The 25,605-nt window shown below is 47.7% G+C and overlaps 1 protein-coding gene across 3 annotated transcripts in view; it reads right to left on the bottom strand.

The window, feature by feature from the left end:
* GEMIN5 (gem nuclear organelle associated protein 5) overlaps nucleotides 1–25,605 on the bottom strand; it is a 500,185-nt gene that overhangs the window by 155,495 nt on the left and 319,085 nt on the right. For all 3 annotated transcript variants that reach the window (XM_086931243.1, XM_086931244.1, XM_086931245.1), the window contains one exon: nucleotides 3,525–3,647. In XM_086931243.1, coding sequence (XP_086787369.1) covers nucleotides 3,525–3,647 — 123 coding nt within the window. The remainder of the gene's footprint in view (nucleotides 1–3,524; nucleotides 3,648–25,605) is intronic.

Genomic DNA, 25,605 nt, shown 5'->3' with positions numbered 1-25,605 from the left:
TCTGTGGAATCGGTTCTAGGAACGGCCGCCCTTTGGAAAGGTTTTATGTTCCACCACTGCAGAGAGCGATGTGTGCAGCTGTTCACCAACACCAGATCTGTAAGTTGTCCTTGAGCCTGGTTCCACTGATGTGCTGAACATTCTTGTAAAGGGCGCATCTGAAGTCTTGCGTGAGGTACGATGAAAATGCAAGATTCCATCATTCTTATGAGCTATCTGGGAGAGAGTGTTGAGGTTGAAACCTGTTGATGAGAGTTTGCATGCCGGCTATCCTGTCTGGATTGGGGTATGCTAGAGCTTTGCAAGTGTCTATTGTGGCTCCTAGATACTGATGTATGTAGGAGGGTTGAAGGTGGGACTTGGTGTTCACACTTAACTACACCAAGTCGTGTAACAGTTGATTGTTTGCTAAGTGGGGTGAGTGCACTGGTTCTAGGAGTTGGCTTTTATCAGCCAGTCGTCCATGTATGGAAATACGTGAACTTGTTGTCTTCTCAAGTGTGCTGCTACTACTGCAAGGCCCTTTGTGAACACCCTGGGTGCTGTGGTCACCCCAAATGGAAGGACCATGAACTGATAGTGCTGGCCGTCTACTGTAAACCTCAGGTATTTTCTGTGAGCAGGGTGTATGGGAATGTGGAAGTAGGCGTCCTTGAGATCCAGTGTGGCAAGGAAGTCACCTTGTTGAAGGAGTGGAAGAACTTGCTGAAGAGTGATCATGTGAAAATGATCTGATTGTATGTACAAATTGAGAGGTCTGAGGTCCTGTATTGGCCATAGGGTCCTGTCTTTTTTGAGGATAAGGAAATACAGGGAGTAAACCCCTGTTCCCTGATGTTGTATGGGAACTAGTTTTATTGCATGTTTTTGAAGCAATGAAAGACCTCTTGCTTGAGGATTGTTAGATGTTCCCCAGACATTGAGCTCTGTTTTGGTGGTATGTTGGGTGAAGTAGCAGTAAGTTCCAGGCAGTAACCATGCTGGATAATTTGTCTTACCCACTTGTCTGTAGTGATGGAATTACAGACAGGTAGGAACTATGATAGTTTCCCTCCTACTGGAGTTGAATGGTCTGGAGTGAGTGGAGGGAAGTCACTGCTTATTAATGGGGGGAGATGCGAGTGTTGTTGTTACCTTATCCTCTTCCTTTGTTTTTATTTCCCCTGTATCCACCTCTAAAATGTCTCCTGTTGGGGGATGTTTGTGTGGTGTTTTTGTATAAAGCAGTGTTTGCACTGATGTTTTTGGATGCTCCTCTATAGAAGGAGCGAAGAAAGGAACCACGTGGGGATGGAGACTGCAATGCTCCCATTGATTTAGCAGTCTCAGTGTCCTTTTTCATTTTCTCTAGAGCGGCGTCTATAGCCGGTCCAAAAAGTTGTTGCTGATTGAACGGCTGATTGAGTAGAGTTGTTTGTATCTCCTGTTTGAAGCCAGAGATGCGCAACCAGGCATGTCGTCTGAGTAACACGCTAGTGTTGATGGCCCTAGAGGCGGTGTCTGCTGCATTAAGGGATCATTTGATTGATGCATTAGTTATTAATTTCCCCTCTTGAATTAAATCATTGGCCTTGGTCTTATTGATCAGGTAAATGTTGCAATAGGGGTTCTAATTGGTCATAGTGAGCCCTATCATACCTAGCAAGTAATGCTTGCGTGTTGGCTATCTGCCAGTTATTAGCTGCTTGGGCAGCAACTTGTTTGCCAGAAGCATCTAATAATTTAGACTCCTTGTCTGGAGGTGGCGCTACACTGGAGGTTTGAGAGTTGGCACGTTTTCTAGCGTTAGTTACCACTAGGGAATTGACCTTTGATGTAGGCGGGATCACTGGGAGCGGGTTTATATTTTTTGTCAATACTTGGATTTAGAAATCTAGTCCTAACAGGGTCCTTGAATAGGTCGGGGGCATGTTTAATGACACCTTTTAACATTGGCAGGTTTTGTACAGTGCTTCGGACACGATTTCCAGATCCTCAGAATCCTCTTCCGGGACATCAGGGCCTTCATCGAAGATGTCCTCCGGTACTGGAGCTGCCTGTTGCGCCATGATGTGTTGTCGGGCCCGGCGATCACGGATGGTCTTTTTGGATCGAAAGGAGGCGCAGGCCTGGCAATTATTCTCGTCGTGCTCTGGCGAGAGACACAGGTTACAGAACTTGTGGTGGTCACTGTGTGGAAATTTAGCTCCAAACTGGGGGCATTTTTTAAATGGAGTACTTTCAATGAGCGGTAGGATCGAACAGTGCCGTTAGGCCTAGCGGCCCGCTTCGACGTCAGAATGGAATATTTGAAGAGCGCGCCGAAGATCACGGGATCGAAAACAAAACCGTCGAGTTTATGATGGTTTGTGCGTCGAAAAGGTTTGCAGAATATGGTGCCGAACCAGAGCGCAGAAGTTACATCCGAACCCGATGGCGGAAAAAACAATCTGAAGATGGAGTCGATGCCCATGCGCAATATCGTCCAAGGGAAGAGTCACCTATCTCGTGACTACAAAAGAAGTATTCCAAGACAACAACAAGGTGCAAGCATCCGAGCCCAACACCAGATGGCGATCTATGCAAAAGTGTACTATCTGCAGCTCATATGCCACGAACATTCTTTTTTTTTTTTTTAAAAAGAGCCACCCAAACAAGAATAAGGTCAAAAAATGTGGCTTCTAGTTAAAAGAATAAACCTAGCAACATTCCAGTAGGTGGTGTCCAGCATCATTCAGCTTAGAGCAAGACCAGATAAGGGAACCTTCACATTTTGCAGTCTTTTAAGGTTTTCCTGTAGAAAGCAAAGCCTGCAGTGAGTCAGCACTCACAATGATGCCCCACTTGGGTAATACATGTTAGGGGCATGCATCTAGAAACTAGCTATTTGGTGTAAATATTTTTAGTTGACAGACACTGGGGGGACTACTGGCACTAATGGGACTTAAAGTCTCAAACAGCCCTAGGACTGTCTATAAATCAAAGTAACCAGGGATTTGGGGTTATGATCCACCAGGTTTCTAGGAGGTGATCTCTCTGAAACTTTTATAGCATGAGAATTGTTTAAAAAAGAACCAGGAACTTTGCAAAACTGGCAATGTGTATTTTAGTACTTACTTGTGGCAAAGCCAAAGTGAACAACTTTGTAGTGCTGTTAAAAAAATTTCAAACAGCCAGGAATAAGGTCTTCAAACATAGACGAGCATCAATTTGTATTTACACAGAGATGATGGAAAGGAGAAACATTGAATATGGAATTCTACCATCAAACATTTATGGGTTAATATAACATGTTGCCTGTTATCAATGGCAGCCAGTCACCCTGCAGGCAGCTAGAATTGCAACATACATCACAGCGTATTCGCCATCATACACATTCCAGGCCATTCTGCTGTTCTGTATACTGCACAGCTGTTTAATTTACACATACCCTACTCTTCTAGTATTACACGAACTACAGTGTGTACAGGTTCCAAACATCCAAAGTGTTCAAACCGTGCTCCAGAACGTCCCCTCTGTACCTTTTGGAGCACTGCCGGACCTACCTTTGCAGTGTACAGATGTTGCCAGAGCAAGACAGTCCATATGCTGCTCCTCCTTAGACCGATGGTCCATGGATGTGCTGATGGGAAGCATAGATCGAGGCTTCTTCTTTTTCGCTGTAGGCTCTAGAGAAAAGAAAATGTAAGTTGTACAAATGAATCAAGATTTTAGATAAGTGCCAGTCCAGCATACCGAACAAGCCCTGAATTGCCAGCCACTGTGGACACTACGGAAGAATTGGCCTGTGAAGTGATGTGGATATTATTTGAAGGTGGTCGTCGCCCAATGACTGCAGAAACCACTAGTGTTACGGCAAAGGGAGTGATAGCTTGGGTTCTGTCCACTCAATGGAAGTGTAATGTACTATGAAAGTGGCAGTGACAGCTGTGGGTTATGGCTTCACCCACTGAATTGAGCGAGCTGTAATGATGGAGAATCCTCTTAACGCTGAAGCATCCTTTGGATGGATATATTATCTCTAACCATCCTATGAAGGTGGCAATGAGAAATGTAGCTGTGGATTTGTTCAATTAACAGCCCACTAAGCTTAATGCTTCACCCATACATATTCTCTTTTTCTGGCTTCTTGATTTGGTTTAGATCACACATTATTTGTTGATTCTGGTACGCACACAACAGCTGCCCATGGTAGCATGCATTGTTCGGCAAAAGCTATAAAATTATTCCGCAATTTCATATACTATTCAGACCTAACATGCTTCTTGACTGCTTCGCACTCAGTCAAGGAGTTTGGCTGCTGATGAGAACTCATTTCTCTAGCTTATTTTTAATCTTTAATCTTTACGTTTATTGGACGTGTTTCTCTGTGGTTTCTTATTTGTGAAATCTCAGTACATTATAGTCATTACATGCATTCTTGAGTCCACTCTGTCAGCAGAATCCTGAGGAGACATTTCCAGATTCTTTTACTCACACTGAAATGGGGTGTACGAATCTACTGAACAAGTAGATTCTTTAACCTACAATCTAATCAATAATATTATGGAATTATATCAGGGATAAAGAATCCCCTCCCGTACATTATAGGGATATTGCAAGTAACAGAGGAGTTCCATAACCATATAAAGAAATGAGGACAAAGGCAGAGTTCCTCTATAAGGTTATGGAACTGCTCGGTAACTTGCAATATACTTATCATGTACACCCGGGAGTACTTAATCGCATATAATACATGGTCCCAGAATCACCTTTCCCACAAACCACTTAAAACGTTGGTGCGTTGCTCTTATGAAAGAGCGAGCACATTTGCACTTCTAGTACAAAATTAAACATCAAAATCCAGTTAGATATTTGTTGCAAATAGATATTAGCAATAGTTCAATACAAGTCAGTTTTTGAAAAAAACAAAAAAGGCTGCAGTAGCTCCGAACGTGTGAAAAAACATGCAAAAAGATTTTAGCTTTTCTGTGAGGGACGCAAAAAATAAATATGCTCTCTGCTCGTCATTGTAAGCTATTAAAACTGTGCAGAAGAAAGTAAAGCAATGTTTTCTTTTTTGCTTTAAACAGCTGTTTTAATTATGCTCTATGACCTGACCTGTCTTTCACCTCAGCTGCTGGCGCTGGCAGCAGGCATTGTGACATCAGAAGTCAACTGTTATAACCTTATAAGGGTCTAGTTCTCACGTCATTTAATTTTTGTTTTTATATAATCGGCAACTTGGTGAATCACAGGTTGCCGATTATAAGGAAATATATGACTTCCGTAAATACAGGGATTATAGAATTCTGTGTATTATATTATGATCCAGTTTGTACAAAAACCCTAGAAATAAGCCAGGAGTTGGTGGTAAGGTGCCACGCATTAAACTCAGCACGCCCCGTCGCAAAAAGATTCCTGGCCTTTCTTCGATTGGTATAACAGGTGTTTATGGGAACTCAAATTCAAGCAAGAGTAGATATTGAAAATCATGTAAACGATCGCTTCCAGAGCCTGGGAGGCGCTAGTTGACAGAATGAAAGACCCTGGGTCGGACTCGGGAGAGTCTCCACCTGGGAGTCCAAAACGCAATGATCCTATGGAGAGGGCACTGGGAAATGCTTCAGCTGAACAGAGGGCAGATGACCAGTAAGAACCGGGGAGTGGGGCTGGGGAGTCTGAAAGGGAGAGTTCAGAACGGATGTCATTGATACTTGTTGACTGCCACAATGTAAATGTTTTTTTTTTTAACTTTTATTTTTGGGTATTTCAATACACGAAAAAGCAAATACAATACATTCAGCACAAAGGTGACACCTGATGACTTACATAGCAGAAATGGCACAGTCAGCAAGCATGTGAATCTCGTGAATATACAGGAGTTGTACAGAACAACACTACAGACGCCGGCAGTGACCACGCAAAGTCCAAAAGAAACAAAAAAAATGTAATAGTGCATATATAAGGACAATAGAATTATCAAGTATTGCATTACATTTAGTCGAGGTGTCCTCCTCTGCGGACCTCCAATGGTGCTGTAGGTAATTATCACCTAGAACCATAGCCATCATCAATCAATAAGTTAGTCCCTACCCCTTCACCATGCCCCATGTCTTGAGTCTCTTTAGCAGTCTGGCTCGTTCCCATGCGCAATATATAGCCTTGTAGGGGTCCCCAGATATCTTTGGGCCTAGATGCAATGGGTTGAGTCTCAGCGTATATCCCGCTTTGTTCCTGACAGTATAGCATGTCTTGCACCCATTCCTTGAATTTCAGGGCTCTGCCCCTCCCCCATCAACACGCAAGGCGCCGCTTAGCCAGCAACGGTGCGACATCTAAGAATTTTCTGCTGCTTTTGGGGATATACGCAGTATAACCTAATAACAGGACCAAAGGGTCCTTAGCGAATTCGAGATCTAGCATGTGTTCTAAAGCTTCATGTACCTGTGTCCAGTACGACCACACATTAGGGCACCCCCAGGCCAAGTGTAGAAACCCAGCCCCAGGACATCTACAGCTCTCACAGCGATCTGCGTCCGCAAGTTGAAATCTGTATTTTCTTTCGGGGTGTAGTATATCCTTTGCAAGAACCTATAGTGGATGACCTTAAATCTGCAGCTGGAGGTTATATTCCCTGTGATTGTACAACAATATTCCCATTGCTCATTAGTGATGTCTGTCCCTAAGTCTCCACTCCAGTGTCTACGGGCTGTGCCCTCCACCCCCTGTACGTGTGTTCTGAAACTATTATATATGCTGGAGACTAGGTGAGTGCCATCAGTGTTGCAGAGCATGACATGTAGGGGAGTTACGCATTCAGTGGGAAGTGCGGGAGTAGATTTCTCTAGCCCTCCCTTAGCCGTACGTAATAGAAGACCTCCAAAGGAGTGGGGGCAGAGTCCCCGAAGAAGAGCTTCATAGAACGAAACTCTCCGCTACAAAAAAGATCCCCCCACGTAGTTATGTGAAGGCGCCTGCACATTTTCTGAAAGCCAGTTTCCTGTAGTATCTCTAATCTTGGATGGTAGGTAAGTGGCATGCGCGGAGCATAGAGCAACGTGACCTGTAATTTACGTGTGATACGTTGCCAGGCATCAACCGCGCAGGACACCGTAGTCGGCGGTGTCTCCAGGGTGCTAGAAGGGCCGTGAACAATGCCACTTAATGGATAGCCCGCCAAAGACCAGGAACTCTCGCAATAAAGCATTTAAGTTGCTTTGAGGATCAGCGACATTTATTTATTTATAAAGTTTTATATAGCGCGAACTTGATCCCGAAGGATATCAGAGCGCTTTACAATTATAGGGAAAGGTAACTAATCAAACAATTAGTCAAACATGGGAAGTATAATAGGCATTGAATCAAATAGTGCACACATAATTCATTTCTTTAAAAAAAACCTGAGTTAACAAGGAGTGGGTTATATGATGGAGCATAGTGATATAAGGGGAATAAGTGAAATAATCCTGACCTATGAATTCAATATTAAAATTGTCCAGCATGCCATAGAGTTAATTTTAGACACTTTTACATAAAGCGTCACGTCGTCAGCATAGAGTGATACAGAAAGTTGGCGCTGAAAGCACCGAAATGCACTGTCTCTGTGTAGCTGCCGTATACTACACGCTAAGGGCTCTATCGCTATAGCGAACAGGGGGGGGGGGGGAGATAACGGACACCCCTGACGAGTGCCCCTGGTTATCGACAGTGCCGCTGATAAATACCCATTCACTAGTACCTTGGCCGTGGGCTCGTTATATAACAAATGTATCTATGACAGAAAGATAGGGGGAAATCCCATCTTTTGTAAAACAATAAATAGATAGCTCCACTCTACCGAATCGAACGCCTTGGAGGCGTCAAGAAATACAGCAGCAAGCGGGAACTCCGGCGCCACCGTTTGTATAAGCGAAAAGAGAGTGCGCAGGTTATGAGTGGTCGCCCTATTCGGAACAAAGCCGGATTGATCAGGAAGTATTATTTTGGTCATTAGGAGGGATAAGCGAGTTGCCAGGACTTTAGCCAAGATTTTCGCATCACAGTTGCTCAGGAAGAACGACTGGTAGGAATCACATATGGCGGGGTCCTTACCCGGCTTCAATAATGAGGTGATCACCACCTCGTGCATAGATTGAGGCAGTATCCCCGTCTCCAGTGAGTCCTCGAACACCTCCCTCAGCACCGGTGCCATGATGTCTATGTAGCATTTATAAAACTCTGCAGGTATCCCATCTAATCCTGGCGCCTTGCCATTTTTTAGGGACATGATCGCTTCCCTGATTTCATCCAATTCTAGGGGGGCACTCAGAAACTTCCTGTGTACATCGCTCAGCCAGCATAAAGCAACCTCCCCCAAGAAGCCTGCCAGATCGGTTTCCCCAGTACTCCGCGTTGTATACAACCATGCATAATGTGTTGTGAAGACATTCAAGATGGGTGCGTTATCTCTACAGGCCCCTCCCTCCGGGTTGGCAATTTCCATTATACTGTTATGACATCTTGCATTGCGGATGAGCTCAGACAGAGCCTTTCCAGGTCTCTCTCCCTCCCCATATTTCCGTGCCACCCAGTATTTACCTCGGAATTTGGTCTGTCGCAACGCGACCTCCTCATATTCTGACAGTTTAGCCCGGAGTTCTTGCTGCGCACTTTCAATGTCCCCGCGGTGTAACCTCCTCTCCAACCCCTTCAGGTCTGTTTCCAACTTGTGTAGCGTGCGTTGTATGTCCCGGAGCACCCCGAAACCTTTGGCTATACACTACCCACGGACTGTGACCTTAAAGGCCTCCCACACCATTTCCACACTGTCAACTGTCCCCTTGTTGTGAGGAAAAAAAGCTTGTATTTCGTCCCCGAGTTCCGCCTTAAAGACTGTAACCAGAAGGGCAGTGGGTTGTAGGCGCCACGTAGGCCTAGGGCGGTCATACCCAGGAATCATTAGAGTAACCAGAACAGGGCAGTGATCAGAGTACGTTCTGGCTAGGTGCGTTGCACCGGTCATTCCAATTGCAAGGCCTTTGGAGAGTAAACAGTAATCGAGCATGCCCATGTGCCCGTATATGAAGTAAAATGTGTGCCTTCCTGTCTCATGGGGTAAAGGTGCCTCCAACTATCCACCAGTCCTCCCTCCTCTACAACACCCCGCAGATCCTCTCTCGCCTTGCAATTATAATGTGCCAGAACATCCGCCTGATCCTGTGCAGGCACTAATGCCACATTGAAGTCGCCCCCCCCCCCCATATGATGTGCGTGGAACCAACATTCAGTATTTTGCCCCAAAGCATAGTAAAGAACTCTGGTGTGCCCACATTTGGAGCATAGGAATTAGCGATGGTAACCGTACCATCCCCCAACCGCCCCCACAGTATAACATATCTTCCACAAGGATCCATCAGCCGACCTAGTAGAGTGAATGGGACAGTCCTTTTAATGAAGATAGCAGTGCCCCTAGCATAAGAGGAATAGGAGGAGAACAATCTAGTACTCGCCCATCTGCTAGCAAATGTAGTATTAGAATGAGGGGGTATGTGTGTTTCCTGCAAAATAACTATTTGCACCTTATGAAAATCCAAATAAGCCAACACCTGCCTACATTTTCTGGCATCTGTAAGCCCTCTAATATTCCAGGATAATACCTTAAGAGTAGAATCAAGATGCTCGCCAGCCACGAGCATTCACCATGCATGTATAACAACTCCACAGATCACGTACTGGGTGTGCCCTTCCTCAGAAAATACCATTGTCCATCGTCTCCCTTTGTGCATACTCGTATAACATTCCACATCTAACTCCCCGTGCCCCCTCCCTCCACCCACTGAAGCATCCCAAACATGCCAGCACATCCCCACCCCGCCCACACCATCCCAACAAAACAACCAATACATAATGCAGTAGGGGTACGCCCATTGGGGTATCACACCAGGTAGCGCACGCAAACCCTGCCTCTAAACAGGAAACCAACTAGTACCGTCAGTGTCCATACAGCGGCAAGGGTGTCTGGTTCAACTCGAAAAGGTGTTACTCAGTCCAACAAGTACATAATAAGCATTCAATACAACGCCCTACAGTTCCAGGCCAGTAGGCCGAGCAAAGCCAACATGCAGGTGGCCACCATATAAACCATATCAACATTCCCAATGCAAGTTACTAATGGATCTCACAGCAATACGTCTCGCTTCCACACAGCACATCTCATCACGCCACATCAGAAAGTAGTGGCTCATCTGTATCCTCCTGTACGGCAGTACTCCTCTTTCGGCTTCGCAGTGTCTTCAGGAATGTTTCCACAGATTGGGGCGACGTGTGAATAGTCTGTTTCCCTTGGTGCGCCACCCGTAACCTCGCGGGGTATAACAGTGCATAGTCCACTTGTTCTTGTTGAAGCTTCTGATTTACACCATTGAATTTCTTCCTCTCCTCTTGCGACCGCATGGTAAAGTCAGGGAAGATGGTAAATGTGACCCCCCTCATAAGTGAGTTGTTTCTTCTCGCGGGCCATCTTCAACACTACATCTCTGTCTCGATAATTCAATAGACAAGCGATAATGGGTCTAGGGGTAGCCCCAGGAGGCGTTCGCCGGCCAAGGAACCTATGCACCCATTCTACTATGAATTGAGATGAGAGCAGGCCTTCATCCATTGTGGCAGTCAACATCCGTTCGACATAGTGCTCCAGGTGCCCCATATTGGTGCTCTCCAGTACGCCTAGGATGCGGACGTTGTTACGCCGCCTGCGAGCTTCAATATCCTCGTTCTTAGCGTCAATAACACGCATGAGTTTATCCATTTGCGTCATACCCTTTTTTTAGCTGTTCCGTGATGTCTTCAGTATTAGAAATTCGTTGTTCCGCCTCCTTAAGTCGATTGTCATGAGCTTCTAACTTATGGGCAATAGAATCCATTCGGTGGTGAGGGTGTCTACTTTATCAACGATTGTGGCAAACCCCTGTTGCATTTCCGTTAAAATGGTCTGCATATCTGTGTGTGGACCCTGAGCGTTATCAGCCATATGTCCCGCCTCGTCCCTCTCACTGTCCACCTGTGCCTGTTTCGCCCCCTTTTTGGCCTCAAAGGTGAGGCGCGGTTGTCGTGCATCCAGTTTATCCATTATGCAGTGCCACTGTGCCAAGGGGGAACCCTCTGGGTCACTCTGAAATATTGCGGCAGAATCTGATGATGCCCAGCCAAACGTGGATCAAGCCGTTGAGGCTCAGCCTCCTGGTCAGAGATGGCGCAGCACGACCTCCACTACTGCCTTATTAATGATGTTCCTATAGGGCTGAGACCCTACAACGCCACAGTGACAACCAAAGCATCCCCAGTGCTGTGCAGTCCAGAGGTTTCTATCCCAGCGCAGTCACAGGGGTGGCTCCGCACTCAGCGTGCAATGCGTGGTTGACAGGCCAGTCATCGAGGGCCCAGAGCACGCGCCGAGCCACAATGCCGTCACAGTCCGTCTAACCCCCTACAGCGCGTGCATTAGGGAGCGACTTAGCAAGACCAAGGCAAAGTATCAGCCCTTCAGCGTCATGGTAACTGTGGGCAGAAATAGCACAATCTCATAGAAGGGCTCACTAGAAGGATAGCGTCTCCACTATCGCCGCATAGGTTACTGCGCCACGAGCGTCCACAACGGTAGGAATCCACCTATCACACAGCCCACGCCCAGGCCTCCATCGCCGCCATCTTGCCACTCATATGGAAACCGGCAAACAGGATCGCGGCTTAAACACCAGGGCAGCCGTCCCCTTGAGCTTGCAAGTCCTCACGCAATGCTGCCAGAGCTCTCGTTATCCGCCCCACATTACCACCGCAGTACTCACTGTGTGTCGGTCCACGCAGCTCTGGCGAGCTCGTCCGCACGGCCAGTCTGCCACGTGGGGACCCCGGCGCTCGCGTGAGACTTCTGGCTGCCTCCAGGCTCCACACCGCAGGGCGACGTATCTCGCAGGAAGCAATCGGTTCTCTGCTCTCCGGCAGCACGAGAGGTGGGAGGGGAGGCTAAAAGTCAGTCCACTGCTGCCCCCAGTAGTCCTCTGCACAGCGGGGTTTGCAGCCACTATCCCGCATTTGTTATCCCGCGGACTTTCAGGCCGCATACCATTTACCCGCAAGGACATTAACCTCGCATACCATCATGCCGCATTTTTTCAAAACGCATGTGCATTTATCACGCATGCCTTTACAACAAATTACGTTGTAAAGGCATGTATGGTAAATGCATTTGCGTTTTGAAAACCACGATGACGAGGTGGGGGTTGTGCTGGGGTAGTTATTGTGTAGTGTAGTGTTGTGTTGGTGTAGTGTAGAGTTGTGGTGGTTGTTTAGTGTAGGGTCGTGCTGGGGGAAGTGTTATAGGGGTTAGGGTAGTGTTGTAGTGTTTGTGCAGTGTAGGGTCATGCTGGGGGTAGTGTTTTAGGGGTCAGGGTAGTAATGTAGTGTTTGTGTAGTGTAGGGTCATGCTGGGGGTAGTGTTTTAGGGTTTAGGGTAGTGTTGTAGTGTTTGTGTTGTGTAGTGTAGGGTCATGCAGGGGTAATGTTTTAGGGTTTATGGGAGTGATGTAGTGTTTGTGTAGTGTAGGGTCATGCTGGGGCTAGTGTTTTAGGGTTTAGGGAAGTGTTGTGTTTGTGTAGTGTAGGGTTATGCTGGGGGTAGTGTCTTAGGGTAGTGGTGTAGTGTTTGTGTAGTGTAGGGTCATGCTGGGGGTAGTGTTTTAGGGTTTTGGGTAGTGTTGTAGTGTAGGGTCATGCTGGGGGAAGTGTTATAGGGTTTAGGGTAGTGTTGTAGTGTAGGGTCATGCAGGGGTAGTGTTTTAGGGTTTAGGGTAGTGTTGTAGTGTTTGTGTAGTGTAGGGTCATGCTGGGAGTAGTGTTTTAGGGTTTAGGGCCGTGTTGTAGTTTTTCTGTAATGTAGGGGTAGTGTTTTAGAGTTTAGGGTAGTGTTGTAGTGTTTGTGTAGTGTAGGGTCATGCTGGGGTGTAGTGTTTTAGGGTTTAGGGTAGTGTTGTAGTGTTTGTGTAGTGTAGGGTCATGCTGGGGTGTAGTGGTTTAGGGTAGTATTGTAGTGTTTGTGTAGGGTCATGCTGGGGGTAGTGTATTAAGGTAGTGTATGTGTAGGGAAGTAAAGTGCTTTATGGTAGTGTTGGGGGGGTCGTGCTGGGTTGTGTAAATGTAGGAAAAGGACTGTGTGTCAAGGGTGGGTGGTGCGGGGGTACTACATTACAGTGTAGTGTAGGGTTGGGTAGGGTACTCTTACTTACCTTAACTACTTTAAGAACGAGTATACCTTTAATATGCATGCCTTTTCGTTATAAAGGCATGCGTGTTAAAGGCATATTCGTTTTAAAAGTATTCGTTCTCCTTATTTGCGGCCTAATAGTACTTGCGGGATCAAATTTGCGGTATGATGGTATGGGGGATGTTTGTCTGTGGTCTGACATCATATATTCGCACAGCGGTGCTATTTGCAGGCAATAATTAAGACTGGGAACACAGGATAATTATAGGATTTAACACCGGACTACGGGACCCTCACGTCGCCGCGGCCATTCCGTAAGTGCGCCACCTAGCGCCCCCCAATGTAAATGTTAAATGTAATTTGTTAATTGACAATGCAGAAAGCGATGCCTGGCATTGTGTGACTTAAATACAATAAAACTTCTGAAAAAGAAATCATGTAAACAAATGCTTTATTTGTCTGGAAAACATGTTCAAGCACAAAAGACCAAACTCCATGCATAATTTGGCCCATTGCTTGCCAGTGGTGTACAATGGCACTTGCTTCTGGGCGCCAGGATATTTTGTGCCATCCTTTCGGTATGCGACGTTTACGACGCAACCATTACAACGCCGTTCCATTATGACGCGGTCATAACAACGAAAGTTGTTACAACGAATTGCGCTGGGGGGCGCTCAAGGATAGTAAATCATTTAATTTACTATCCCAACACCTTCCCTACTATCCACGGGGACTCGTGTTGGAATAGTTAATTAAATTTTTTTAATTTGCGCCCCCCCTAACGCAAGTCGTTGTAACGACTTGCGTTGTTACAACCGCGTTGTAATGGAACGCGTTGTAAAAGTGTGCGTCGTAATGACGTACATCCATCCTTTCCAATCCTGCTGCCTTACGAATTGACATTGCTGTCCTGGGCTTCCCATTTGACAAGCCAACATTTCCTGCCCATGTGCAGTGAGTGTAAACATTAAAATAAATGCAGCACAGCAAATGCTGCCTAGGATAGAAACCAACCTCAGAAGCCAATGAGCTAGTACATGGTTCAGGTGCAGACAATTAGAAGCTATAATGGTGAAGGTAGGAGCCTTGCAGGGTCTTTGCTTTATGGCCCGAGCAGTAATCAACGTCCTCGTACTAGAATAGCACTGCTCCTCACTGTGCGATGACTCAACCCACGTTTCAGCTTGGATGCGTGAACCACTCCGACCGGAGAGTAGTAGCCAAGATTGACACCCCCACCCAAATTTGCTCCTGCAGTATGGCCCTCTGAAGACACCAGGTTCCTCACTTACAGAGAGTTAAGTATCTCTTCCATTGGTGTAGGGTGAGAAGGCAGGGTCACTACCAGTATAATGCGTTGAGGATGTTGTGGAAGGGCAAGCAGAAGGGACAGTCCTGTGACATCCCCCGTTAGCATGCCTTGCAGGAGGCATCTGTTATACACCTAAGGCAGAGGTGGGATGACTGAAATAGATAGCACAGTTGTCCTGACATACTCTGGGTGCAGTTGGATGATTTTGACACCGTGCTACCTTGATCTTAAGCCCCTCAACAAATACATTTGTTGGAGCATCTCCATATGGTGACTTTACAAGACGTCATACCACTACTCCAGCAAGGTGACTTCATGACAGTGCCTGATCTGAAGGACGCCTACTTCCACATACGCACTGAATATACCAGAGGTTTGTGGTGAGTGGACAACATTAACAGTTCAAAGTGCTTCTTTTAGGGGTTACCACAGCCCCAAGAGTTTTTACCAAATGTCTAGCCGTGGTAGCAGCTTATCTCAAGAGGAGCCCAAGTCTGAAGGAGTGGACAGTGTCCATATGGTCCTGACACCCAAGGTTGGGGTCGGCTCTTGTGGGTCTGGCCAGACTGGCCTTCCAGTGGCCACCTGGAACCTCTTTCTGCAGGCCCCCTCTTACCGTGAGTGAATCCAGCACTCGAACTGACGCCAAAAGACACCAATACACCTGAGCCCCAAAGCCTGGGAAGAAGTGGACCAACGGTTTGTAGGAAGCTGGCTCTGTATATAGTATACCAAAGTGAGGAATGGTGTGCGCAGTGGAACCTCAGTGGTAGGCAGAGGTAAAGTTAGATAGCAACACACTCTCTATTTGTGGTAGTGTGGTCGAGCAGTAAGCCAGTATCAGAGGACAGTGTTAAGCATTTGTTGTACACACTCAGTCAGCAAATTAATTCACACACTCAAAGACTGAACTTCAGACCAATTGTTTTTGTATGAAAATATTCTTTTAGTTATTTTATTTTCTAGAACCAAGCAAGCCTGGGACAGGTAAGCAATAAATACTTTACAGTAGTAATGCAGTTTGTAAACCGTTTGAATTGTAATTGCATGTGCACTTTGTTCTGACTTACAGTATGGTTGCAGAGAAATGCAATACTTTGTAAATACAGTACATAGACTTGAATGGGCTTTTCAGGAAAATACCAGGTAAGTTACTTTTTGGATTACTTTTCTTACACAGGGTAGTATACCTAGATACTACTCTGGGACATTTTCTGTAAACAGGTAAGTAAATCGTTTTTGTTAAACAGTGCAATTTTAAAGAATTTCTTTAGGTTTTCAAACTCTACACATTTTCTTCCAAGAAAAACAGACAATGTTATCCTATGGAGGAAAATAGTATTATCGTTTTTAAGGTAAGTATTTGGTAGTGGGAGTTTAGGTTCTGGGGTAGAGCCAGGGGTCCCCCAGGGTAAAGGATGCACTCTTATTACACCCTCAGCGGCACTAGGGCGGCCGGGTGTAGAGTGCTGAGGCTCAATGTTATCCAACGGGAGATAGGGGGCCTCCAGTTGGTGGCTGCTGACAAGCAGGCCACTTGGTTGTGGGAGCCAAGCTCCTAGACTTTAGCTCAGGGCAAATGGGGAAATAAGTAGCACCAAAGGTGCACCCTCAGCGGCACTCGGGTGGCCGGGTGCTGTTTCGACGTTGGGCGCCCTGTTTGCTATGGGGAACCTCCAGTTTGCAAAGGCACTGCAGGCTTGGGGACGGAGGACTTCTGGGTGCGACCACCACTTCGAGAGGAAAGTTGGGGGTTGGTTAGGCACAGTCGTTTTGGCCACTCAAGGCCATGGGGAGTCGGGTGCATGGGTGCCTTTTGTGGTCGGATCTTCTTACCAGCTCCTGGTCGCAGTTGGGGGGACCTTCTGGATTTAGGCTGCAGACGTTGGCTGGAGGCTTGAGGCAGGCTAGGGGTCGCCGGATCTTGGGTCAGAATCGCTGAGGGGACCTCCTCGTGGTGGTTGCCCACTCGAGCGCGGGCCATGGATGGCAGGTGCAGAGTGGTGCGAATTTGCACCGGGGCCAGAGGTTTCAGATGAACAAATCCGGTGTTCACGGGAGACAACGTCTTTGTGGTTAAAGGCAGACAGGTCTTCCAGTGTTTTTGAGGTTGCTGGCTGCTGAACACACCAGGATTTCAGAGGAGCAGGTTCGAGGTGGAGACAGGCCGGTAGGGCTGGGGACAAGTCAGTGGGAGTCTTCCTCTTGTTAGCTTCGGCGCGGCTGTTCAGTTCTTCTTTTCTTGTTGCAGGTTCTTGTTTGCTTTCTTAGTTCAGGGCTGCCCCCTAAATACTGTATTTAGGGGGCGTTTTAGGGATCTCTAGGTCAGTAGCCAATGGGCTGCTGACCTTAGGGTGACTACATCCGTGGTGTGCTCACTCCACGTGGGGGAGTGAGCACAATCCCTAATCCTGATTGGGGAGTGCCTGCCATCTGCAAGATGGCAGGCACTGAAGAGTGGGCGTCACCTCGCCTGCCCCACCGGAGGGGTGGAGTTGGCAGAGGTGGGCACACCTTCTGGGCTGGCTAGTTTTTCCCACCTCTCTTCCCGCCGAAAAGCAAGGGAGATCGGAAGTGGGCCTGCTCCTGATAGCAGGAGAGGCTGGGGGTCGCATTACAAAGGCTGCCAGGCCTTTGAAGCTCCCCTGCCCCAGATGGCTCTTCCTGGCCTGGGGGAGGTGTGTTTATGGGCTCAGGAAGCAAAGGCTCCCATCCTAGGGGGCCAGAAACATGTGTTGTGGTGGCAGACTGGTGTGTACCAGTCAGGGAACCCACCAGAGGCTGGCCGTTTGTCAGGGGGCATCTCTAAGATGTCCTTTGTGTGCATGTTTCATTACATCTCACACTGACATCAGTGGAGGTTTAATGTGCTAAGAAGTTTGATACCAAACTTCTCAGTTTTCAGTGTAGCCATTATGGTGCTGTGGAGTTCATAATGACAAGCTTCCAGCACCATATACTCTTAATGGCAGCACTGCACTTACAATGTCTAAGAATGGACTTAGACACTGTAGGGGTACAGGGCTCATGCACCTGTAACTCACCACTGGTATAGGGCACCCAGCTAGAGGGCTGACTGATCTATGCCAGGGCAGTGGGTTGTAGCCATGGCACACAGGGATGTGTGCTATGTCGACTCTTCACTTTGTTCTGCACCAAAACACGCAGCCTGCAAAGGCAGTGTGTGTGTGTGTGTAAAGGTACAGGGCCTTTAAGGGTGGCACAATTAGTGCTCTATCCCTCAGAGGTCTTCCCTGGTCACAGTGCCCTGGGTACCTGTGGTACCATTTACCAGGGGCTGACCTGTGGCTAGAGATGCCTATTGGGTTAGATTTGGGGAAAGAATACAGGCCCTGGGGACCTGATTCACAGGGAGCCAGGGCACATCAAATCAAAGTGCATCAGTATACTGGCAAAAAGTGTGTGTGTGTGTGTGGAAGGGGGGGGGGGGAGTTATTGCAACAGAAACCCACTTTCACATCTCAAGGGTCCCCCAGACTGCCCCCCAGTCCACACTTGCAGCCTCTTTTTAACCGAACAGATCTCCACTGAAGTGAATGGGGTACCTGACGCTGTACCGAACCTCTGCACCCGGCTGCCCCAGTGCAGCCTGAAGTGACATGCTGGAGTTGCTTTGGACCTTTCCCCATACTCCCTTTTTTTAAAACTTTATTAGGGTAAGTAACATTACAAGTTATGTATATGAATAAACAATTACTCTTCAGGCATCTGAATCATGGGTAAGAAAGCCTCAACAGTTAACATTTGCGCATGTCAACATATAAAAAAACTGAGCATAAGAACAACATTCAGGATTCACAGTATCACACCTGCATAGGGGTTCGAATCAACCTTGTCCATCTCAACCAGGTCAGTTGTGGAGGAATGGGCTGTAGCGTTGTCAATGGTTTGGTTGTCCTCAGCAGTCCGTTGCAGGTAGGACACCAAGGGAGCTCATATGTCGTGTGGTCTGCTTGCGGGGGGCATTAGGCTCCAGTATTCGCTTAAGTGAGTTTGGCAGTGTGCAGCGTCAGCCAACGAGGCCTTGGGGGATGGTGCCGGTTTCAGGCCCCAGTAGATTGCCAACCTGCTGGGCAAGAATCAACAACAACGAGACCAATCGTCGCCTGGAGTCTGGGATCTCTTCAAAATACCCTAAGACAAGTCATGGGGTTTGGCGCAATGGTGTCCGTGGTGATCTCGCTGATGATACGGCAAATGTCTTGCAAGAAAGACGCAATTCTAGGGCATGTCCAAGCCAAGTCCACAAATGATGCATTGGGGGACGAGCATCGCATGCAGTTTGCGTCTGTGGTCAGTCCCATTTTGTAGAGAGCAGTGGGTGTGCAGTACAATCTATGCAAGTATTTGAAAATGTATAATGAGCAATCGATAGATGGGAGAACGTTTTTGAGCTTGGTTGCAGCAGTATAGCCACTGTTCCGGTGTTGGCTCGTCTCCTAGATCAGTCAGCCAGGCGAGGCGTGCCCGTTCGGTATCATCTGGGGAGGCCGAGAGTGTCAGTGCATAGAGCCTAGTAACCAGTTTGCGGGAAGTGGCAGTATGAATGTATTACAGTGCAGCGCTCGGGGGAGGGGAATTGGGGAAGGTATCATTCGCAGCCCTGCACGTAGCTCCTATCTGATAGCATAGTAATTTGTCTAGTGGGGTTGCGTTCTCTGGGAGAGAGACAAATTGACCATTGGGATATAGATCAGCATTGATATTGATGCCTAGTGTGGCACCTCGTCGTGCCATGCCAGACTTCTGCAGACGAGGGAATGAGGGGTTGTTTGCCAGTTGCATAGCCGGAGCATACAACGTCTTAACTCTTGTGTCTACGAATCCCGTCCCAGGTCCAAGGCATGCATTCTACAGTGTCATGCCCGGGCCGTGTAAGGGAAGAACACAGTTGTCTGCAGTGGCCATGGGGAGGCGAGGTCGGTTTCGACCGCAAAGAGGTTGGAAAGGTGTGCGGTGTAATCAAAAGTAGAGAAAGCTAGCCTGATCTGAGTAGGCATAGAGTTTGAAGTTGGGAGCACCCATCCCGCCACGAGAAAAAGGCAGTGTCAGCATTTCGTATGCTATGCGTGGGTGGCGGCCCGCCCAAAAAAGCAAAATCATGTTAGATTGCCATCTCTGGAAAAAGTAAGATGTGAGCGGCATGGGGATATTTTAAAAAAGGTATAGGAATTTGGGCAGGATCACCATGTTGGCAATAGCGATTCTACCCGCTAGTGAGAGTGGGAAGGTTTTCCAAGTAAGAATTTTAGACTCTAGCCAATCCATCGCTCTGCCGTATTTTGCTCTCCACACCTCTTCTGTATCCTTTGTGAGCTGGAAGCCCAAGTATTTAGTCGGGCCAGCTGCCCACTGCATCGGGTTTTAGGTGGGGAAGGGATGGGTGGAGTCGGTTAGAGGAAACAAGACTGATTTCGCCCAATTGACCTGTATTCCGGAGTAGAAGCTGCTGAACCGGATGACCTCTTTTGTCATAGGGGCTAAATTTTCTTGAGGTTCACGAATGAAGAGTGCCACATCATCTGCATACATAGACGTGACCAGACCATGGGATGAAAACCACATGCCCCTCTGCGTGTGGTGGTGCTGCAGGCTGCGTGTGGCTCCATGGCAATGGCAAAAAGCATAGGAGACAGAGGGCATCCTTGCCTGGTGCCTCTGGTGAAACGTTTAGGTTCTGTAAGTTGGCCATTTACACGGATCCGTGCTGCTGGCAGTGTGTATAATAGCTTGATTTTACTAATGAAGGGTGGACTGAACCCCAGGCGGCCTTTAAGGGCAAAGAGGAAGGGCCGTTGTAAAGAGTTGAATGCCTTAGTGGCATCCAACAAGACTGTGATAGCTGGAAGAGCAGGATTAATCAGGTGCATAAAGGAAAAGATGGTGCGCAAATTGTGCGAAGAGGAAAACCGGATTGTTCTGGGCGAGCGATGAGACATGAGGGGTAGAAGGCAATTAGCAAGTAGTTTAGCATAAAATCTTGGTATCCTTATTAATGAAAGAGAGTGGGCGATACTAGTTGCAGGATTCTGCGGTTTGCCAGGCTTGAGTAAGAGAGTAATTAATGCCTTGCGGAGAGAAATCATGAAGTGGCCCACCTCGATGGACTTGTTATATATACATTGCGGCAAGATGCGGGATGAGGATGGGCGCATATTCTTTATAAAAAGCTGCAGTCAGCCTATCTTAACCAGCCGGCTTGTCTCCGGCGAGGCCGGAGATCACCTGTGCAATCTCCTGGGAGGTAAAGGGTTCCTCCAAGTATTTGCGATGTGCATTACTGAGCCAGAGCAGCTCAATAGTGTCAAAGTATTGTGTGAGGACGTCCGAAGGAGTCTCGGTACCAGCAGTGTATAAGTTAGAGTAAAATGCAGAGATTTTGTCGAGTATGCCTTCAGGAGAAATGATTCTGCCTCCATCGTCATTGTGTAGTTTCATAATATAGGAGGCGGTGTGTGACTTTCTTAGCAAATGTGTGAGGGTCTTGCCGGGGTGGTCACTCTCAACATATCGGTGCCCCCGTGTCTCGCGGCCCAGGTATGTGATCTCGCATTCGGCCTCAGACTGGTATTCGGTCATATTTCTGCTGTATGATGGCTAGTAGGGAAGGGGAAGGGTTGCTGGCGTAATTCAGGTCAAGCTGTTTAAGTTCTGCCTCTAGTCTGTACAGAATACCCCTGAGAGATTTTAGGACCCCATGCCATGGAATACATTCACCTCTGATCATGACTTTGAAAGTTTCCCAGAGAGTAGAAGGGGAATCTACTGAGCCAATGTTTAATTCAAAGAATTCCACCATGGCCTCACGGAGCTCTTCTCGAAACACTGCATCGGGAAGTGTGTGGGGGGGAAGGTGCAATGGAACGATAGTGTACGTGCAAGGTGTGAAGCGGAGGTGATCCAGCCCAGTACATTGCGGGTGACTAGCAAAAGATCGATGCAGGACCATGAGTTGTGGGAAGTGCAAGTGCCTTCGTGGTTTTCAGAGTGATGGTGTCTCCAGCCGTCGATTCACAAGTTGTCCTGTACAATGCAGTGCAGGGTGGCCTGTGGGTGGAGTATGCGTGGGCCAGAGCGGTCTAGTGTGTTTGTGTGGAGCAATGTAGAAATCTTTGCTCCATAGCAGTGGGAGTTGGCTAAAGGAGGAGATGTGTTTCCAAATATGGATGTAGAATTCTGGACTTCAGAGTTTGGGCCGTAGAGAGCTGGTAGGATAACGGGTTGAGCATATAGAGTGCCCATAATGAACACATAACAGCCTTCATTATCTATGACAGTATGAGCGGGGTGCCATGGCAGGCCTTTTCTTATTAAAATCGCAATGCCCCTAGAATAAAAGGAAGAGTAGGCGTCACCCCAGTGTCTTGATCGGAGCCTAGCGGCGTTCTGAACTGTCCCCCATAATCACCTTAAGTCCAGAAGAACAGTTCTGTAAGTCGTTGAAAAGTGCCTGAATGCAGTACATGTTTATCCCCCAGAGGATAACATTACCTCTACACAAATTGCACTTTCAACTTTTGAAACCCGTGTAAATTCATATCACTAAAAGTACTTACCTGATTCCGATAATCTTGCTATCTAAATTTGTATAAACAATAAGTATTTTTTATAAATTGGCGTCTGATTTCTTCTTTGAGTGTGTCTCTTACTTACTGCCTTGGTGTGTGCAATAAATGCTTAGCACTACACTCTGATATGCCTAACTGCTCGCCACACCACCAAAAAAGGCAGAATTTGAGGTGTGATTTGTGTCTCTGTAAACCAGTTGGGGTTTGCCTGAACTCCTTATACAATGTCCCTCTTTTGGTCCACTATATAAGGAGCCAGCTTCCTACAGAAAGATTTTGTGCACCAATGTCTCCCTAAACGTTATCAATCCTCTCACAGCATCAGTATAAGATATTGTCTGTTACCTACTCCACCTGCAGAAGTCAAGCCTTGTCAAAAATTCCATTAGGTTACACTGGCTGCAATAGTTGCCTACTTGCAGAATAGCCGACATGCTTCTTTGTTCAGAATACCAGTCATTAAAGCCTTTATGAAAAGCCTCAAAAGGGTTATTTACCTTGGATCTCTCCTGCGTGGATCCTTAGCTTAGTCCTTACAAGACTCATGGGCCTGCCTTTTGAACGCCTTTACTGTTACCCACTGCAATTTCTCTCTTGGAAGGTGGCTTTCCCTGTAGCCATAACTTCTCTCGGACCGGTTAGCGAAATACACTCTCTTACAATGAAAGAAGAGCCTTTCTTCCAGGCCCACCACAATAGGCTGGTCCTCAGGACCAAATTCAAGATTAGTCTATAGTTTTCACATTAACGAGACAATGAAGCTTCCAGTCTTTTTTTCTCAACCAGGGACTGTAGACAAACACGCTTCTACACACTCTCTACGTCAAGTGAACACTAATGTACTACATTGACAGAACAAAATCCTTCTGTAAAACAACAATTTTTCATGTCATACTCCAAACCACACAAAGGGTGTGTCATTTCCAAGGACGGTCTTGCATGTTCGGTGGTCAAATGCACACAGACTTATTATTCAAAAGTTAAAAGAACCCTGCCAGTCCCACCCAAACCTCAATCTACTCGTAAGAATGGGGCTTCCATGGCTTTCTTTGGTAATATACCACTAGCTGACATCTGTAAAGAAGTTACTTGGTCCACCCCTCATACCTTTACCAAACACTACTGAGTGGTTGGCAAGACAAGCTAGAGCTGGCCAGGCTGTCCTACGTACTCTTTTCCAGTCTTCTGCAACATCCCCGGGCTAAGTTACCCTTTAAAGAGGACTGCTTTACAGTCTATGCACCCCTGGCTGGTTCTTAAATTGACACAACTGGCTGAACACTCAGCTGGGGCAAGTGGGTGTAATCACCCCTTGCTTAGATATAGTATACCTATATCTAAACCTATATCTGGACACATATATAGCCTGTAAGCCACTCCTATGGAAGGCCTCATCAATCCTGGAGGCAGAGTGCGTGGTTTTATGTGAGATGGTGCTCTGGCATGAGCTGAGCCTGTCTGCAGCTGTCGGGAACAACTCCCTAAGCTGATCCGGGATAATGCCATACCATATACTCTTAAGCGCATTATAATCCTCGCGGTTATATAGCAACTTTGGTTTGGCTTTATCAAAACATGTCATGTAAGGTGTCAAACGAATTGGAATACTATCCCCTCGCCAGTTCTGGCGACGGGGATAGCATTCCACCCTTCTAGAGGGAGAAGACATGTTACTTTACTGAAACGCGGTTGATTTAAAATGAGCCTCAGATCCACAAAATGGATGCCCCTGCCACAGACACGGGTCTGACCTCCTGCTGCTGACCGAAACCCGGCAGAGGAGGCCCGGACAAAGAGTTTCCTGTCACAGGGCGGTGTCAAACCACCCCAGACAGGAGATAGTGGATTGGAGTAGGGAGGTTTCAATGAAACCAGACACTGCCTGGGGAGCACAAGGCTGCCCCTTGCAGGATCCGGCCAAACCGGTTCTGGGGCCTCCCAGCCCCTGTCCCAGCGGCCAGGATCAAAGGAGAGGGGTGTAACCACCCCCTTCCTGGGTCCCACCCATAGGAGGGGACCTAGCAGGATGTCCAACCCCCTAGATTCGAATAAGAGGGGGAGCAGTCCCAACGGACCTCAGATCATCCTGAAGAAACATAAGAAACGAAATCTGGACCCTTCGACTTTCTACACGACGTGAGAAGACTGAAGAATCTCCCTTGTGGTCAAGGAGTGACCACCCTGTGCAAACAGGCACCATCCAGCCCTCGACCCTTGCTTTGTTGCAGTTCCCGCCGGAACTCGAGCGACAGAGATCGACGAGATCAAGCTTGCCTGCCTCCTACCTGCCCGATCCACAGTCCCTGCAGAGCTGAGACCCGTGGAGGCGACCGGAAGCGTGGGGCACGCCATCTTGAAAAGGCCACGAGACGCTGACCGTGCGGCCCACGAGTGACCCTCGAAGCTGTACACCGGGGTTTGAGAAGCCCCAGCCCCGAGCTCCACTTGCACCAAAGCTCACCCCTCCACACTCGCTGAGTGCTGCGTGGGGCCCTTCTGCTCGTGTGCGCTCGACGCGTTGGCCCGGTCACTTGCCAGCTGGCTTGTGGCCCCTGTGCCGACGAACTTTGAAATCCGACTTGCTTTTCTGGTTGCTCCAGATCTGCACCAGCTCCTGTGAAAAGGAGCACCCACTCTGACCCTCCTGGTTCGAGTGATAAGCAATCTCCCGGTTCCGCGTGGATTGCTTTTGCCAAGTGCTGTTTGCTACAATCTTCAAGCCGACGGTGCTGACGGCGAGAGCCTACGTGGGACAGATCGTGACCTGCTCCTGGACGTCGCAGATGCCCCAGAGCCCACGTGACAGCGGAGAGAAGCCTATCGACACCCGCCTGATTGCGCCCGACATTGCCTGGTTCCGTCCTGGTTCCACCCTGGTCACTGCTGAGTGACCCAGACTCTGTCCCCTCTGCTTTCAGGTACTTTTCTACATCGATCCACCCTTGGATCGCACCGGACACTTCTGCTTCACAGCGCCTGCAGCTGCAACAGCTCCAAGCACCCAGAACCTGCGTGACAGAACCCGACGCCACTTCGACCCTGTGCACCCACGGCCTGTGGGTGAGGTAACTTTGCAACGCCGGTGTCTTTACACTGGTACACACCTCTAGGGTCTGTGTCTAAAGTTTTGTGTTCCTAGGTTCAGCGGAAGTATCTTTTTATTCACTTTAATTGACTTTTACGCACCATTGACAGTGCATTGGTGCGCGCTGCACTTTCCGTGCTGCACCCGTCTCCTGTGGGCGACTCCCGACTTCTTCATTGCTTGTCCTGGCTGCTCCCAGCGAATCTCTAGGCCCTAGGCCTAACCATTGTTCGTAAAGTGTTACTTATACCACTTTTTTGATATATGGTCTGAGTGGCCACCCGCCCTCATCCATAAACGTGCAACTTTATATGTGTAACAGTGCTTTTGATTTAACGCTTGTGCCCCTTTCCTCATAAAGAGTACTGGGGAGTAATTTAGTAATAAATACATATATTTTTATAATATATACTTGTGTGGT

Source organism: Lissotriton vulgaris, chromosome 7 (assembly GCF_964263255.1).
Source record: "Lissotriton vulgaris chromosome 7, aLisVul1.2, whole genome shotgun sequence".
NCBI classification, from domain to species: Eukaryota; Metazoa; Chordata; class Amphibia; order Caudata; family Salamandridae; genus Lissotriton; species Lissotriton vulgaris.
The sequence above is the reverse complement of the archived record's forward strand: the minus strand, read 5'-3'. Positions and strand labels throughout refer to the sequence as shown.